Consider the following 19,462-nt stretch of genomic DNA (forward strand, 5'->3'; position numbering starts at 1 on the left):
ACTCAGATCTTGAGTAAAAGTAGAAGTACTCAGATCTTGAGTAAATGTAGAAGTACTCAGATCTTGAGTAAATGTAGAAGTACTCAGATCTGGTACTTGAGTAAAAGTAGAAGTACTCAGATCTTGTTCTTGAGTAAAAGTAGAAGTACTCAGATCTTGAGTAAAAGTAGAAGTACTCAGATCTTGAGTAAATGTAGAAGTACTCAGATCTTGAGTAAATGTAGAAGTACTCAGATCTGGTACTTGAGTAAAAGTAGAAGTACTCAGATCTTGTTCTTGAGTAAAAGTAGAAGTACTCAGATCTTGAGTAAATGTAGAAGTACTCAGATCTTGAGTAAATGTAGAAGTACTCAGATCTGGTACTTGAGTAAAAGTAGAAGTACTCAGATCTTGTTCTTGAGTAAAAGTAGAAGTACTAAGGTCTTGTACTTGAGTACAAGTAGAAGTACTCAGATCTTGTACTCGAGTAAAAGTAGAAGTACTCAGGTCTTGTACTTGAGTAAAAGTAGAAGTACTCAGATCTTGTACTTGAGTAAAAGTAGAAGTACTCAGATCTTGTACTTGAGTAAAAGTAGAAGTACTCAGATCTTGTTCTTGAGTAAAAGTAGAAGTACTCAGATCTTGTACTTGAGTAAAAGTAGAAGTACTCAGGTCTTGTACTTGAGTAAAAGTAGAAGTACTCAGATCTTGTACTTGAGTAAAAGTAGAAGTACTCAGATCTTGTGCTTGAGTAAAGTAGAAGTACTCAGATTTTGTACTTGAGTAAAAGTAGAAGTACCAGAGTGTAGGAATACTCTGTCACAGTAAAAGTCCTGCATTCAAAATGTTCCTCAAGTGAAAGTAGAAAAGTATTCTCATCTAAATATAGTGAAAGACAGTAAAAGTAGTCGTTGTGCAGATTGGTCCATTTCAGAATAATATATATGATATGTTTTATAATGATTGATCATGAAAGTGTCCTCAAAGCTGGTGAAGGTGCAGCTAGTCTGAAGTACTTTGTAGACTGCAGGGTAGCTGGTGGAGGAGCAGCTAGTCTGAAGTACTTTGTAGACTGCAGGGTAGCTGGTGAAGGTGCAGCTAGTCTGAAGTACTTTGTAGACTGCAGGGTAGCTGGTGAAGGTGCAGCTAGTCTGAAGTACTTTGTAGACTGCAGGGTAGCTGGTGGATTTACTCCAGGTGGAACTAAAGTCTGATTCAACACTTGATTATATTTCACATCCTTCATCCAGATCTGTGAAGTAACTAAAGGGATTAAATACATGTAGTGGAGGAGAAGTACACCATGTACCTCTGAACTGTAGAGGAGTAGAACGTACTAAATAGTATCAAATGGAAATACTCAAGTAAAGTACAAATCCCTCTAAACTGTACTTGAGTAAAGTACTTGAGTAAATGTACGTTAATCTACACCTCTGCTTACGTAATATAATGAACCGTGGGATCCTCCATCTTCTCCGCTGGTTCTGGGGGTGTTTGCTGGAAGATATAGACTTGGTTTGGTCCATCTTTCATCTCTTAAATAATCTTACCAACTCTATCAGATCCATACGGGCTTAAAGCAGATAACAGACTTACCATACGAGAGACTTAAAATAACTTTACGAGCCGTTTTTACAGCAGCTTCTTAAAATAACCCCAACTATCCATGTGCCTGAACCGTACGCCTGACACACGGATCCAACTATCCATGTGCCTGGACCGTACGCCTGACACACGGATCCAACTATCCATGTGCCTGGACCGTACGCCTGACACATGGGTCCAACTATCCATGTGCCTGAACCGTACGCCTGACACACGGATCCAACTATCCATGTGCCTGAACCGTACGCCTGACACACGGATCCAACTATCCATGTGCCTGGACCGTACGCCTGACACACGGGTCCAACTATCCATGTGCCTGAACCGTACGCCTGACACACGGATCCAACTATCCATGTGCCTGAACCGTACGCCTGACACACGGGTCCAACTATCCATGTGCCTGGACCGTACGCCTGACACACGGATCCAACTATCCATGTGCCTGAACCGTACGCCTGACACACGGATCCAACTATCCATGTGCCTGAACCGTACGCCTGACACACGGATCCAACTATCCATGTGCCTGGACCGTACGCCTGACACACGGGTCCAACTATCCATGTGCCTGAACCGTACGCCTGACACACGGATCCAACTATCCATGTGCCTGAACCGTACGCCTGACACACGGATCCAACTATCCATGTGCCTGAACCGTACGCCTGACACACAGATCCAACTATCCATGTGCCTGAACCGTACGCCTGACACACGGATCCAACTATCCATGTGCCTGAACCGTACGCCTGACACACGGATCCAACTATCCATGTGCCTGGACCGTACGCCTGACACACGGATCCAACTATCCATGTGCCTGAACCGTACGCCTGACACACAGATCCAACTATCCATGTGCCTGAACCGTACGCCTGACACACGGATCCAACTATCCATGTGCCTGAACCGTACGCCTGACACACGGATCCAACTATCCATGTGCCTGGACCGTACGCCTGACACACGGATCCAACTATCCATGTGCCTGGACCATACGCCTGACACACGGATCCAACTATCCATGTGCCTGGACCGTACGCCTGACACACGGGTCCAACTATCCATGTGCCTGGACCGTACGCCTGACACACGGATCCAACTATCCATGTGCCTGGACCGTACGCCTGACACACGGATGGAGAGGCTTCACAGGAAATGGAGAACCTTTAAGAGTTACAGGCTTTAACACAGTGTGGCTTTCACTAACACGATGAAGATGTGATGACGGACAGGAAGCTGGAGAAAACAAAAACGACCATTTTGTGTAAAGCTGAAGATTTCTCAAATGTCTTCACTTTGTTTAAATCAAAACTCAAAATACGGTTAGTGAGGAATCAGCTCTGCCAACACTGACCCAACCCACTGCCTGTGTTTTAACATGTTCTTTTGTTTTCTTTTAATGTTCTGTATTTTAAATTGTTTTATTTAAGTATCCCAGTAATGTCTGTTGCATGTTTTAAATGTATTGTATTTACTTGTTTAAAATGAAATGTGTTGACTTTTCAAATCTGTCCAGGGACTACAGATGTTTCTCTCTGGCACGTTTACAGAAATGTTCATTAATGTGCGCGCCTTACACCGAAGCATTCAGAGTATTCAGATATAGTACAAATGCTGATACAACATTGTGAAGAAACCTTGTTAAAAATAGTAAAAGCCCTATATTTAAAATGTTACTTAAATAAATGTACTTCTAAAAGTAAGAGAGCTAAATTCAAAAATCTCAAAGAAATATTTTTAAAGATGAAATCATTAATTATTCTTCTGTCGGCTAATCAGCTAATTGATCGACTGATTAATTGTTTTAGCTTTTTTTGTATATACTGTTCGTATCAAAGACATTTTCTTAAGGGATGTATTGTATGAAAACCCCTTAATTGTCAATTACCAGGTATAAATACTTAAATTGCAGCAAATCTTAACTGCAATAATAATGTTTCTGTTGTCCAATTAACTAATTGATCGTTTTGACAATTGTATTATTAATCAATTTATAAAAACATTAAGGTTATTAGTAGCTTTCAAGAAAAAAGAAGTGCAGTAAAAAATACAATATACATTTAATGTATTTGTTTGTATATATATTTGTATTCTATTGTATTTTAACTTTTTTAAATCCTTTTTTTTGATCAATTTATTCTGAATTGAAACCCAACTTTTCTCGGGTTAAATAAAGTATTTTGATTCTGATTTGAGGTGTAACTATGCAAAACACGTGCAATTACCTCAGATTTCTACTTAAGTACTTCTGATTGACTACTTGTATTTAATTCCGTTGATTGCAAAGGCCCTAATTGTGTACCTTTTAATTCGTGTTTTCCCCAAGGGATTCTTGTAATGGAAGTGAAGCTACACACACAGCGACAGTATGTTCTCAATGAATAACATCGCTTTATACTAACACACACACACACGCACGCACGCACGCACACACACACACACAAGGTGAGAAGACACACAACTGTCAGAGACAAGCTAATTCCCTGACAGTCAGACAGTGGAGAACAATATGGCTGCAGAGCGGTGAGAGGAAGAGACAAGAGATCAATACTAACACACACACACACACACACACACACACACACACACACACACACACACACACACACACACACACACACACACACACACACACACACACACACACACACACACACACACACACACACACACACACACACACACACACACACACACACACACACACACACACACACACACACACACACACACACACACACACACACACACACACACACACACACACACACACACACACACACACACACACACACACACACACACACACACACACACACACACACACACACACACACAAACAGCTGGACACACACAGCATGAGCCGCGGACACTGTGGTAAAGACAACACAAACTTAATATTTAATACCTCCATGTTATGTTTCTTAACTACAGTCCCCATGCACATTACCACTGATATAGTATATATCATAGAGTGCTGCAGGAATAATGGATACATCCTATTGGCTTTTTGTCCAGGGATCCAGGGAGAGGCTAACTGTCAGGTCAGCTTTCAACAAAACATCATCACTGCACCACTCTATATGTGCAAGAACTTATAATATAAAAATAGGCTACAATTGTTAAGATGACGTACAACACTGCAGATGAAAACCTTAAATATTAAATATGTCAATACGCGAGGAACTAATGAAACTGTTGGCATTAACTATAATCACGCCCAGCATTAGCCGCCTTTAGCTTAGCGGTGTTGACGTGAAGTCATGTGACCGTGCTGTAGTTCCTATAGCCCAACATTAGCCACCTTTAGCTTAGCGGTGGTGACATGAAGTCATGTGACCGTGCTGTAGTTCCTTTATAGCCAAACATTAGCTGCCTTTAGCTTAGCGGTGGTGACATGAAGTCATGTGACCGTGCTGTAGTTCCTTTATAGCCAAACATTAGCTGCCTTTAGCTTAGCGGTGGTGACATGAAGTCATGTGACCGTGCTGTAGTTCCTTTATAGCCAAACATTAGCTGCCTTTAGCTTAGCGGTGGAGACGTGAAGTCATGTGACCGTGCTGTAGTTCCTTTATAGCCAAACATTAGCTGCCTTTAGCTTAGCGGTGGTGACATGAAGTCATGTGACCGTGCTGTAGTTCCTTTATAGCCCAACATTAGCCTCCTTTAGCTTAGCGGTGGTGACATGAAGTCATGTGACCGTGCTGTAGTTCCTTTATAGCCCAACATTAGCCGCCTTTAGCTTAGCGGTGGTGACGTGAAGTCATGTGACCGTGCTGTAGTTCCTTTATAGCCCAACATTAGCCACATTTAGCTTAGCGGTGGTGACGTGAAGTCATGTGACCGTGCTGTAGTTCCTTTATAGCCCAACATTAGCCACATTTAGCTTAGCGGTGGTGACGTGAAGTCATGTGACCGTGCTGTAGTTCCTTTATAGCCCAACATTAGCCACATTTAGCTTAGCGGTGGTGACGTGAAGTCATGTGACCGTGCTGTAGTTCCTTTATAGCCCAACATTAGCCGCCTTTAGCTTAGCGGTGGTGACATTAAGTCTGTAGTTCCTTTATAGCCACGACGTTAGCTTTCCTGCAATCATCCAAAAGCCAATGGAGAAATCCCACTGGCTTTTTTTGGAGGGGGATGCTAAAGTTCAAATCATGTTTGCAAACTATGGTCATTTGTGTATTTTATAAGAGTGAGAAGAAATATCAACGTCATGACTGTAGGTTAAAAGAGAAGGTGGACATGCAATGTGTTTAGCTTAGCTTAACATAAAGACTAGAAACAGAGGGAAACAAGCCTTTCTTAAATGAATAAGAAATGCAGTCACGTTGCAGTTTGAATCCATTTGTGTGAAGTCTTTCCATGATTTAGGATGAAAGCTGCAGCTTCAATATTACATATATTGTGAATCAAGCTAGGGACACATTACATAGAGTGTGAAAATATAAAAACTAAACTCATTATAAGTTTAGATCATCTCCAGTTGGACAGATATCTGGATGTATAAACTCAAACATGATCCAGAGTGAGCAGCAGGGGCGGACCGATGGGCCGGTCGGATAAGTCACTAGCATGTATGTAGTGTCTCTACTTTAAAGAGTCCTCTCCTGCTGATGTTCAGGTGTTTATCAGTATGTAGTGTCTCTACTTTAAAGAGTCCTCTCCTGCTGATGTTCAGGTGTATATCAGTGTGTAGTGTCTCTACTTTAAAGAGTCCTCTCCTGCTGATGTTCAGGTGTATATCAGTATGTAGTGTCTCTACTTTAAAGAGTCCTCTCCTGCTGATGTTCAGGTGTATATCAGTATGTAGTGTCTCTACTTTAAAGAGTCCTCTCCTGCTGATGTTCAGGTGTATATCAGTGTGTAGTGTCTCTACTTTAAAGAGTCCTCTCCTGCTGATGTTCAGGTGTATATCAGTATGTAGTGTCTCTACTTTAAAGAGTCCTCTCCTGCTGATGTTCAGGTGTATATCAGTATGTAGTGTCTCTACTTTAAAGAGTCCTCTCCTGCTGATGTTCAGACGTATATCAGTATCTAGTGTCTCTACTTTAAAGAGTCCTCTCCTGCTGATGTTCAGGTGTATATCAGTGTGTAGTGTCTCTACTTTAAAGAGTCCTCTCCTGCTGATGTTCAGGTGTACATCAGTATGTAGTGTCTCTACTTTAAAGAGTCCTCTCCTGCTGATGTTCAGGTGTATATCAGTATGTAGTGTCTCTACTTTAAAGAGTCCTCTCCTGCTGATGTTCAGGTGTATATCAGTATGTAGTGTCTCTACTTTAAAGAGTCCTCTCCTGCTGATGTTCAGGTGTATATCAGTATGTAGTGTCTCTACTTTAAAGAGTCCTCTCCTGCTGATGTTCAGGTGTATATCAGTATGTAGTGTCTCTACTTTAAAGAGTCCTCTCCTGCTGATGTCCAGGTGTATATCAGTATGTAGTGTCTCTACTTTAAAGTGTCCTCTCCTGCTGATGTCCAGGTGTATATCAGTATGTAGTGTCTCTACTTTAAAGAGTCCTCTCCTGCTGATGTCCAGGTGTATATCAGTATGTAGTGTCTCTACTTTAAAGAGTCCTCTCCTGCTGATATCCAGGTGTATATCAGTATGTAGTGTCTCTACTTTAAAGAGTCCTCTCCTGCTGATGTCCAGGTGTATATCAGTATGTAGTGTCTCTACTTTAAAGAGTCCTCTCCTGCTGATGTTCAGGTGTATATCAGTATGTAGTGTCTCTACTTTAAAGAGTCCTCTCCTGCTGATGTCCAGGTGTATATCAGTATGTAGTGTCTCTACTTTAAAGAGTCCTCTCCTGCTGATGTACAGGTGTATATCAGTATGTAGTGTCTCGACTTTAAAGAGTCCTCTCCTGCTGATGTTCAGGTGTATATCAGTATGTAGTGTCTCTACTTTAAAGAGTCCTCTCCTGCTGATGGTCAGGTGTATATCAGTATGTAGTGTCTCTACTTTAAAGAGTCCTCTCCTGCTGATGTTTAGGTGTATATCAGTATGTAGTGTCTCTACTTTAAAGAGTCCTCTCCTGCTGATGTTCAGGTGTATATCAGTATGTAGTGTCTCTACTTTAAAGAGTCCTCTCCTGCTGATGTTCAGGTGTATATCAGTATGTAGTGTCTCTACTTTAAAGAGTCCTCTCCTGCTGATGTTCAGGTGTATATCAGTATGTAGTGTCTCTACTTTAAAGAGTCCTCTCCTGCTGATGTTCAGGTGTATATCAGTATGTAGTGTCTCTACTTTAAAGAGTCCTCTCCTGCTGATGTTCAGGTGTATATCAGTATGTAGTGTCTCTACTTTAAAGAGTCCTCTCCTGCTGATGTTCAGGTGTATATCAGTATGTAGTGTCTCTACTTTAAAGAGTCCTCTCCTGCTGATGTTCAGGTGTATATCAGTATGTGGTGTCTCTACTTTAAAGAGTCCTCTCCTGCTGATGTTCAGGTGTATATCAGTATGCGGTGTCTCTACTTTAAAAAGAGTCCTCTCCTGCTGATGTTCAGGTGTATATCAGTATGTAGTGTCTCTACTTTAAAGAGTCCTCTCCTGCTGATGTTCAGGTGTATATCAGTATGTAGTGTCTCTACTTTAAAGAGTCCTCTCCTGCTGATGTTCAGGTGTATATCAGTATGTAGTGTCTCTACTTTAAAGAGTCCTCTCCTGCTGATGTTCAGGTGTATATCAGTATGCGGTGTCTCTACTTTAAAGAGTCCTCTCCTGCTGATGTTCAGGTGTATATCAGTATGTAGTGTCTCTACTTTAAAGAGTCCTCTCCTGCTGATGTTCAGGTGTATATCAGTATGCGGTGTCTCTACTTTAAAGAGTCCTCTCCTGCTGATGTTCAGGTGTATATCAGTATGTAGTGTCTCTACTTTATGATTGAAGCTCAAGCCGGTGACGAGTGACATGTTGAGTTTCAAATGAAAAGCTGATACAAAAGAGTTCCCTACCTGGGGGAGATGTCACAGCCCTGCTGCATGAAGGCTCCCAGGGAGAACCATAGAGAGTTGAAGATGCCAAACTCATTGGGGGGCTGGTCGCTGGGCGGACCGTCGGTGCCCTCCTCGGGCTCCTCGGTGTGCCATTCGTACGGGCTGAAGCGGCTGACCAGGAAGAGCACCACGCTTACGCCGATGTAGGCAAACACGATGCACATCCAGATCTCGTAGGCCAATGGGTCCAGGAAGGAGAACACCCCCGGTTTGGATTTCTGGGGCTTCTTGATCATGATGGAGATACCCAACGACATGAAGGGCTTCGAGAAGTCGATCACCTCCTCCCGGACCAACGTGATTGTTAATGGGGCCACAGCGATTTCCGCTTTCTGGGGAGGAGAATTGAGAATGAGAATCAGTAAAAAGGTTTTATTTGGTCTTGCAGCGGGGTATTTATGGTGTTACAGAGAAAAGGTACCGTGTAGAATAAACAGGGAGAGCCGGGACGAACGTACGACTTTCAGACAAACATGTGTGGCCCAAAATATGGCTTGTCTGGAGGTCAATGGTTTTCTGAACATGTTTTTGAATGTAAACCTAAAATAAGGTCTGTGGTTAACACAAGCTGAAGATATTTTTGTCCTATGATATAAAACACGTCAGTAAATACCCCACCGGTGAATTTAAAAACGGTGGATGCTAACAAGTGTCTAAATGAGACGACTAGACGTCATCACGCCCAACATTAGCCGCCTTTAGCTTAGCGGTGGTGACGTGAAGTCATGTGACCGTGCTGTAGTTCCTTTGTAGCCCAACATTAGCCACCTTTAGCTTAGCGGTGGAGACGTGAAGTCATGTGACCGTGCTTTAGTTCCTTTATAGCCCAACATTAGCCTCCTTTAGCTTAGCGGAGGTGACGTGAAGTCATGTGACCGTGCTGTAGTTCCTTTATAGCCCAACATTAGCCACCTTTAGCTTAGCGGTGGTAACGTGAAGTCATGTGACCGTGCTGTAGTTCCTTTATAGCCCAACATTAGCCGCCTTTAGCTTAGTGGTGGAGACGTGAAGTCATGTGACCGTGCTGTAGTTCCTTTATAGCCCAACATTAGCCGCCTTTAGCTTAGCGGTGGTGACGTGAAGTCATGTGACCGTGCTGTAGTTCCTTTATAGCCCAACATTAGCCTCCTTTAGCTTAGTGGTGGAGACGTGAAGTCATGTGACCGTGCTGTAGTTCCTTTATAGCCCAACATTAGCCTCCTTTAGCTTAGCGGTGGTGACGTGAAGTCATGTGACCGTGCTGTAGTTCCTTTATAGCCCAACATTAGCCGCCTTTAGCTTAGTGGTGGAGACGTGAAGTCATGTGACCGTGCTGTAGTTCCTTTATAGCCCAACATTAGCCTCCTTTAGCTTAGCGGTGGTGACGTGAAGTCATGTGACCGTGCTGTAGTTCCTTTATAGCCCAACATTAGCCTCCTTTAGCTTAGCGGTGGTGACGTGAAGTCATGTGACCGTGCTGTAGTTCCTTTATAGCCCAACATTAGCCTCCTTTAGCTTAGCGGTGGTGACGTGAAGTCATGTGACCGTGCTGTAGTTACTTTATAGCCCAACATTAGCCTCCTTTAGCTTAGCGGTGGTGACGTGAAGTCATGTGACCGTGCTGTAGTTACTTTATAGCCCAACATTAGCCTCCTTTAGCTTAGCGGTGGTGACGTGAAGTCATGTGACCGTGCTGTAGTTCCTTTATAGCCCAACATTAGCCGCCTTTAGCTTAGTGGTGGTGACGTGAAGTCATGTGACCGTGCTGTAGTTCCTTTATAGCCCATATGTTAATATGTGGAGATTATCCTGCTGAACAAAACATGTAAGTATCATAAATGTTTTTTTTACACAGAGATTATTTTCTGCAATAATCCAAAATCACATGAAATCCCATTGTCTTTTTTTGGGAGCGGGAACAAACGAGATGCTATCTTCAGGGTGTAGTAGTAATGCGTCATCACTGCACCACTCACACATCTCGGAGTGATCAAGTTAGGAAAGAAAAGTCTTCCTGTCTCTAATGCTGAGAGGCTTAGCTGAAACTCCGGCAGAATCAGCAGGCAGGAGAAAATAACGTGTCGGAGAAAATATGCTTACAGCAGAGGAAGAGAAAAATGTGATACAGCAACCCCTGAGGTCTGCAGCTGTGAAAAAGTGCACAAACGAGATTATAGTTAGTGATTTAGCATCACTTGTGACCTTGTCCTTCCGGCTCTGGAGCAAAAGGGCTTAATATCAGCACACATTTAGAGTTGCATAACGACCAGCTGACATCTATAGGGCGGCAGGACCGGAGAAAACAAGAGGGGGGGGAATGAAAGAGATTTAAGTTCTTTCATCCTCAGCAAAATGCACTAAGATGACAGCCTGGGGGCATTTAGTGCGTGCTAAAAAACATGGAAGAAGGCAGGGCTTGTGTGTGTGTGTGTGTGTGTGTGTGTGTTTTCTTTTTTTGATCCGGGAAGAAAAGAATAGATGCTATAAGAAAAGTCTCGGAGGGGAAAGTGCTGATGTCCTTCACATGAACGCTGTAGAAAAAGCTACCCGAATGAAGAGATGCTGAAAACACACACGGGTGCACAGCATATATTCTTAAACACACACACACACACACACACACACACACACACACACACACACACACACACACACACACACACACACACACACACACACACACACACACACACACACACACACACACACACACACACACACACACACACACACACACACACACACACACACACACACACACACACACACACACACACACACACACACACACACACACACACACACACACACACACACACACACACACACACACACACACACACACACACACACACACACACACACACAACTGTATATATGCACTTGTGAGGGCCTTTCACTGCCATTGTTTGACCCAAAGCGGGACATTGGGTTTTATTTACACGTGTCAAGATATGTCGTCTTTTTAAAGAACATTCATCCATTTGCATCTTGCTAATTATCTATCTAATATATCATATTCCATTTACTTGTATAGACTCTTCTTGCACTATTTCTATTGTATCTGTTTTATTTGTTCTGTGTCCTCTCCATTGCACTGTTGGAGGAGCCTGGGACCTAAGTGTGTCCTTGCCACATCACACTGTAGCTGATGCACACGGGGATAACGCCTTGAATCTTACATTTAATCTTACATTTGTTTGAACCAGTGCTGGCGTCGGCGTTTGCTTTAAGTCGCAGCATTTCTTATCAACGCCAGTAAATCACAACCGTTAGAGAATCATTCTGTCTTACTCCCAAGACATTTAAGTGTTTATGACCAACCCTGACTCTGTTATCTCCTCTAAGGAATGTGCGGCGGCTGCACTTATATGTGGATATTCTCAGCTTTATGACCGGCCAACTCTCGGTCACAAACGGTTTATGGGTGAGAACGCTGGCTTCGAGGCCATCGAGGGTCAGACGCGAGTGATTCAGGGGGCCCAGCTGCTTAGATCATCTCCCCCAATATGTTGAGTAACTCTCTGTAAGCTAGTTAAAAGGGCTATCGAGAGAATCGGTATTCAGATTCGACATGGCAACCCACCCGTGCAGTCAGAACCTCTGGCTGTGTGATTTATGAAGCTCAGCGCAAGTTCAGACAGGAAGACCTATCACTCCGTATTGCTCGTCATGGCAATACTCGCTCTCTTCACCAGATGACAGGGAGCGCCACTCCTTAGCCGACCTATCACTTCCCTCCATTCACAAGCCTAATGATCGCACCTGTTAATCCCTCTATATATGCTCTCCCCTTTTCTATCAGCTGTCTTCCAGGCGTCAACGCGCAACCCTCCTCCACCCCTTCGCCTCCTGCTTCCAGCTCAGGGCCAAGCTTATCCTCCTCCCTTCCAACCGGACCTAACCACTTATCACCACCACCAGGTCTAGACCCGGGGGGGTTCATCGGAACCGGTTCTTTCCCTTCCCGAATGATATCCTACAAAACCTGGGCCTAGTCGCCAAACACCATTTTGTTCTCTTGTTATAAACTGTCATCATTAAGTTTCGTTTATATAATGTGACCGATAATAAACATGTATTCCATACATCACGTCTCTCCTGATTGAAGTGATGTGAATTCTCCGGCTGATACTTGTAATAAACATCAGTGTTTGACATCAAAGCTCCAACTCTCCTCGTGTCTCTCTGAGTCCTGACTCTCCATTGCTGCAGAAGTTTCCCTTACAACAACAACAACAACAACAACAACAACAACAACAACAACAACAATGCTTCTTTTGAAGCCATATCAAATGAAAGAATGACTTCTGGATTCAGGTTCCTCTCCACTGGAAACCTGGTTCGCAATAAGGCAGCGGACACTTTGTTAAAGGCGTCATACAGACAATAAAAGGCTCTTTTCTGATTAAATGCTGCCAGGGGGCTTTGCACACCGCCAAGCAGCTGTATGGACACCACGGTCTTTACGACATACGGTAACACTTTAATGGTGTGTGTATGATAACGATACGGTAATACTTTAGTGGTCAGAGGAAGTCTGAAATGTGACACAGCAGCTCCATGTGTAACATCAACTGACACATATCAAGCATAAAACAAAACGTTAATGCACTCGATGCACTTTTCCTAAAACAGCTGCTTTTAAAAACAACTGTATTTCACCGAAACAAAAAAAGCGATGTTTACATTAATAAAGCCACCGTCAGGCTTTGCTGTCATGATACGAGCACTTTAATTGTCACGTTGTACCGCATCGCAGGTATCCCAGCATGCATTGTGTAGGACTGTTTGAGGCAGATGATAGCTATGTGAGTAACATGATGATTCAGCCTCTATGGAACCTCCGGCCCCCGGGCCGTATACGGCCCGCGAGACCTTTCGCTACGGCCTTCGAGGTAATTTATAAATATACGCAAAAAACAAAAGAAATCTAGACCGCAAAAAAATTAAACAAGCGAGTCCCTGTTTTTCCTAGCCAAGGTCAGTGACCATGAACACATCACGAGCCTAACGTGTCATCACGTGGTATATGTCTCGTCTGACAGGGGTGCAGTTCTGACCATGGTTCTGACGGAGAGCACCAGAACGCCGCTCCGCCACTTCCACAAATGTCAGTACCCATAAGGAGCCGTACACATGCTGCAGTTCCTGCGTGGCTGTGTCTTTAGCTGAAAGCCCAGTGGCGATCTGTTCATCTGTCATACTGATCATACAGTCAATAGCTTTGTTGTTATTAGCGTCTGGTTAGCTAGCTATGCTAACGAATATAAGAAGCTTTTTCTCCAACCAGTGAGGTAAAGGCACATCTTCATATGATCATTATAGTTATCAAAAAATAAGAGAATAAAGTAAACAGGTATAAAATACTATATGACAGTAAAAAAAGTTGTTATTAATAAAGAAGACAGTTTGAAAGGAGAGTGATTTGTAAAATATCCATAAAGAAAAAGAAAATCTGCTTACAGTTCTGTTTCATCTGGGTGTTGAGAGATGTATCCCTCTTAATGTTGCTCTCAAAGTGCACCAGATTGATGCTTTTAACTCAACATTTAAAAAAAAATCTTCCCGGGGGAACATGCCCCCGGACCCCCCTAGAGGAGGTGAGGTCCCCCCCCCCACTTAAATCATGTCCACATGGATAGGAAACTAAATACATTTGCACACATCTTGTGTCCATATATTTCAGTTTGGGTGGTCACGCCACACCGTGCACGTGCATGCATGTGTGAGTCATGGTGAGATATCTGGATTAAGAGGTTGCTTTTTCTTTGCACAGCATGAAAGAAAGGCCAAATGAATGGGCTGTGATTTTAGTATTTTTAAGCAGAGGTCAATAATTTGTACGGCCCTCGGAGGATGTTGGAAACATTGAAATGGCCCTTGAGAGGAAAAAGGTTCCCCACCCCTGCTCTATGGAGAGAGACATCAAGCATGCTCATTTCTGACGTGGAGCTAATCTGAAGTAAACATTGAAGACTGCTTTCTATTCCTCCATCTTGTGACTGTGTGACTCCCTCTCTTGGATACCAGCATGTGAAGGACACTGCTCAGGAACTACTTGATGCTCTGTATGTGATGACTGCTTCCATTCTGGAGAGGATCACAGACACATGGATCCTGAGGTTCAACATGACGAGGGATTATTAACATTAAGTATTCAGAAAAAGTCCGAATTTTGAGATTTTGAGAAAAAGTCAGAATTTTTTAGATGTTGAGAAAAAGTCATATTTATGAGAAAAAGTAAATGTTTGGGGATTTTGAGAAAAAGTTATATTCTTTAGATTTTCTAGAAAAAGTCAGATTTTTTTTGAAAAAGTCCGAAATTGAGATTTTGCGAAAAAGTCAGACTTTTTTTGGATTTTGAGAAAAGTCAGAATTTTGAGGAAAAAGTTAAATTTTTGGGGATTTTGAAAGAAATTCAGGATTTTTGATATTTTTAGGGAAAAATCAGGATTTTGAAAAAAAGTCAGAATGTTGAGAATTGTGTACATGACAGGATGTACTGCTTTCTATCCCTCCATCTTGTGACTGTGTGACTCCCTCTCTTGGATATCAGCATGTGAAGGACACTGCTCAGGAACTAGTTGATGCTCTGTATGTGATGACTCCTTCCCTTCTGGAGAGGATCCCAGATACATGGATCCTGAGGCTGAAGCTCAAGCTGGTGAACAGTGATATTTTTTTTTTCATTGGAAATGTTGTCTGCAGTCTCGTCACGTACAGCAGTGGGGACGGCACCTTTTATATTTTCATGTCTCTCATTCACAGCGAAGCGTAAAGACAGGAAGAGTTTCGCTCACAGAGCTTGTTAGCGAGAGGAGAACACAGCTGCACTTTGGTTCCCGTGCTTTAGACCCACCTGGTTAGTGTTTTTACACCAAAGGTGCTGTGTTCTGCTTGATCAAACCTGACATTGTGACTCACTGCAGAGCCACAGAGGAGCCGGAGAGAACAAGCCACTTTGTGAAAACGCCACTGAGCCAAACCGCAGAAACGAAGACTAGAAAAAGTGAGGTCTGAGATGTATTCACTGAAGGGCTTTACTTTACTCAAGTAGAAGTACAGATACTCGTGTTTAGAAATACTCTGGTGAAAGTAGAAGTACTGACTAAACTTCTTTACTCAAGTCAAAGTAAAGAGGCTTTGAAGTGTACTTCAGTAAAAAGTACCCATAACTAGCAGCTGCTTTAAAGAGTACCTGACCTCCCTTTATATCAATAGAACAATAATGTCATTGTTAGCTAATGAATGTTTCCATGCTGAACAACGGCAACATGACAACGTTTCCATTGGTCCCTCTTCTTTAGAGAAGACCAGGAAGTGATGGATACATGGATCGTGTTCCAACCAATAGGCACGCAGTGACTCTAAAGAATAATGACCACGCACCAAACACACATTCAGACTAAAGGAACCAGCTGTTTGGAACATGAGAGAAGTAGAAAGTACAGGTATTTGGGTTCAACATGTAAGAAGTAGAAAGTACAGGTATTTGAGTTCAACATGAGAGAAGTAGAAAGCACAGGTATTTGAGTTCAACATGTAAGAAGTAGAAAGCACAGGTATTTGAGTTCAACATGTAAGAAGTAGAAAGTACAGGTATTTGAGTTCAACATGAGAGAAGTAGAAAGTACAGGTATTTGGGTTCAACATGAGAGAAGTAGAAAGTACAGGTATTTGTGTTCAACATGTGAGAAGTAGAAAGTACAGGTATTTGAGTTCAACATGAGAGAAGTAGAAAGTACAGGTATTTGAGTTCAACATGTGAGAAGTAGAAAGTACAGGTATTTGAGTTCAACATGTGAGAAGTAGAAAGTACAGGTATTTGAGTTCAACATGTGAGAAGTAGAAAGTACAGGTATTTGAGTTCAACATGTAAGAAGTAGAAAGCACAGGTATTTGAGTTCAACATGTGAGAAGTAGAAAGTACAGGTATTTGAGTTCAACATGTAAGAAGTAGAAAGCACAGGTATTTGAGTTCAACATGTAAGAAGTAGAAAGTACAGGTATTTGAGTTCAACATGAGAGAAGTAGAAAGTACAGGTATTTGGGTTCAACATGTGAGAAGTAGAAAGTACAGGTATTTGAGTTCAACATGTGAGAAGTAGAAAGTACAGGTATTTGTGTTCAACATGTGAGAAGTAGAAAGTACAGGTATTTGAGTTCAACATGAGAGAAGTAGAAAGTACAGGTATTTGGGTTCAACATGAGAGAAGTAGAAAGTACAGGTATTTGTGTTCAACATGTGAGAAGTAGAAAGTACAGGTATTTGAGTTCAACATGAGAGAAGTAGAAAGTACAGGTATTTGAGTTCAACATGTGAGAAGTAGAAAGTACAGGTATTTGAGTTCAACATGTGAGAAGTAGAAAGTACAGGTATTTGAGTTCAACATGTAAGAAGTAGAAAGCACAGGTATTTGAGTTCAACATGTAAGAAGTAGAAAGTACAGGTATTTGAGTTCAACATGAGAGAAGTAGAAAGTACAGGTATTTGGGTTCAACATGTGAGAAGTAGAAAGTACAGGTATTTGAGTTCAACATGAGAGAAGTAGAAAGTACAGGTATTTGAGTTCAACATGTGAGAAGTAGAAAGTACAGGTATTTGGGTTCAACATGTGAGAAGTAGAAAGTACAGGTATTTGGGTTCAACATGTAAGAAGTAGAAAGTACAGGTATTTGTGTTCAACATGAGAGAAGTAGAAAGTACAGGTATTTGAGTTCAACATGAGAGAAGTAGAACGTTCAGGTATTTGGGTTCAACATGGAAGAAGTAGAAAGTACAGGTATTTGTGTTCAACATGTGAGAAGTAGAAAGTACAGGTATTTGGGTTCAACATGTGAGAAGTAGAAAGTACAGGTATTTGGGTTCAACATGTAAGAAGTAGAAAGTACAGGTATTTGTGTTCAACATGTAAGAAGTAGAAAGTACAGCTATTTGGGTTCAACATGTAAGAAGTAGAATGTACAGGTATTTGGGTTCAAAATGTAAGAAGTAGAAAGTACAGGTATTTGTGTTCAACATGTGAGAAGTAGAAAGTACAGGTATTTGAGTTCAACATGTGAGAAGTAGAAAGTACAGGTATTTGGGTTCAACATGTAAGAAGTAGAAAGTACAGGTATTTGTGTTCAACATGTAAGAAGTAGAAAGTACAGGTATTTGGGTTCAACATGTGAGAAGTAGAAAGTACAGGTATTTGAGTTCAACATGTGAGAAGTAGAAAGTACAGGTATTTGGGTTCAACATGTAAGAAGTAGAAAGTACAGGTATTTGTGTTCAACATGTAAGAAGTAGAAAGTACAGGTATTTGTGTTCAACATGTAAGAAGTAGAAAGTACAGGTATTTGGGTTCAACATGTAAGAAGTAGAAAGTACAGGTATTTGTGTTCAACATGTAAGAAGTAGAAAGTACAGGTATTTGAGTTCAACATGTGAGAAGTAGAAAGTACAGGTATTTGAGTTCAACATGTGAGAAGTAGAAAGTACAGGTATTTGAGTTCAACATGTAAGAAGTAGAAAGTACAGGTATTTGAGTTCAACATGTAAGAAGTAGAAAGTACAGGTATTTGAGTTCAACATGTAAGAAGTAGAAAGTACAGGTATTTGAGTTCAACATGTGAGAAGTAGAAAGTACAGGTATTTGAGTTCAACATGTAAGAAGTAGAAAGTACAGGTATTTGAGTTCAACATGTAAGAAGTAGAAAGTACAGGTATTTGTGTTCAACATGTGAGAAGTAGAAAGTACAGGTATTTGAGTTCAACATGTAAGAAGTAGAAAGTACAGGTATTTGAGTTCAACATGTGAGAAGTAGAAAGTACAGGTATTTGTGTTCAACATGTGAGAAGTAGAAAGTACAGGTATTTGAGTTCAACATGTAAGAAGTAGAAAGTACAGGTATTTGAGTTCAACATGTGAGAAGTAGAAAGTACAGGTATTTGAGTTCAACATGTGAGAAGTAGAAAGTACAGGTATTTGTGTTCAACATGTGAGAAGTAGAAAGTACAGGTATTTGTGTTCAACATGTGAGAAGTAGAAAGTACAGGTATTTGAGTTCAACATGTAAGAAGTAGAAAGTACAGGTATTTGAGTTCAACATGTGAGAAGTAGAAAGTACAGGTATTTGTGTTCAACATGTTGCTGTATTTGAACAAACTATTAAAATCTCAAGACTTCAAGGATCAAACATCGTTAAAGTCTTTACTGTTAAAAAAGATCCTTACGCCGTAAAACAGGAAGTCAATGTAACTCGAGGATACGATACAAATAGTGCAGTTCATATTAGATTTAGATGACTGAATACATGTACTCGACTGATCCCAACTTGCACATTAAAGCAGTAAAGTGTCTACAGAACAGTTTGCACAAAATGAAACATACAGAATAAGTTGGATATCGATCCAGTTTCAGTCCTGCTGTAGCTCAAGGACACAAACACTTCTCTTTTCTTTACTTTGATGTCTTTTAAGACCGTCAAATCCCAGCATATAAGCCTCTTGATCGCACTGCGCGGTCAGAGAGAAACCTCACCCCTAAAATATCGAACGGTCACCTCTGAGGCTGTTTTTTAACGAGCTCCACATCTCTCCGTGTCTTCCTCCTGCAGCTCGGCTCTAATGCTCCACTAATTCCTGCTGGCTTTTAAAACCACCAGAGACACACCGGCCTGTTTACAGTTTCACTTCAGACTTAATTATCCTCGCGGTAAACAACACACGGGGGGGATTAGGTACAACTCTGCAGAACAATACATACTGTCTGTCAAGGAGACGTCTGTCCACCGTCTGACAAAGCTTTATTCTGCGTGATTCCTCCATTTTTATGTTACTGAGGTAAATTGAGGGGGTTCGACACACATTTCCGAAAAGCATGTACGGATATGCTGTTTAGAATAAGAG

The 19,462-nt window shown here is 41.7% G+C and overlaps 1 protein-coding gene across 1 annotated transcript in view; it reads right to left on the reverse strand.

The window, feature by feature from the left end:
- Positions 1–1,682: 1,682 nt before the first annotated feature.
- The window catches only part of LOC117442375 (glutamate receptor 4-like), a gene marked incomplete at its 3' end in the record, with an annotated part of 156,824 nt that continues 139,044 nt past the window's right edge, over positions 1,683–19,462 (reverse strand). Inside the window, exons 8-9 of the mRNA XM_034078375.1 lie at positions 8,545–8,918; positions 1,683–2,754 (exon numbers count right to left, since the gene is read on the reverse strand). Coding sequence (XP_033934266.1) covers positions 1,683–2,754; positions 8,545–8,918 — 1,446 coding nt within the window. The remainder of the gene's footprint in view (positions 2,755–8,544; positions 8,919–19,462) is intronic.

Source organism: Pseudochaenichthys georgianus, unplaced genomic scaffold (assembly GCF_902827115.2).
Source record: "Pseudochaenichthys georgianus unplaced genomic scaffold, fPseGeo1.2 scaffold_419_arrow_ctg1, whole genome shotgun sequence".
Lineage (NCBI taxonomy): Eukaryota > Metazoa > Chordata > Actinopteri > Perciformes > Channichthyidae > Pseudochaenichthys > Pseudochaenichthys georgianus.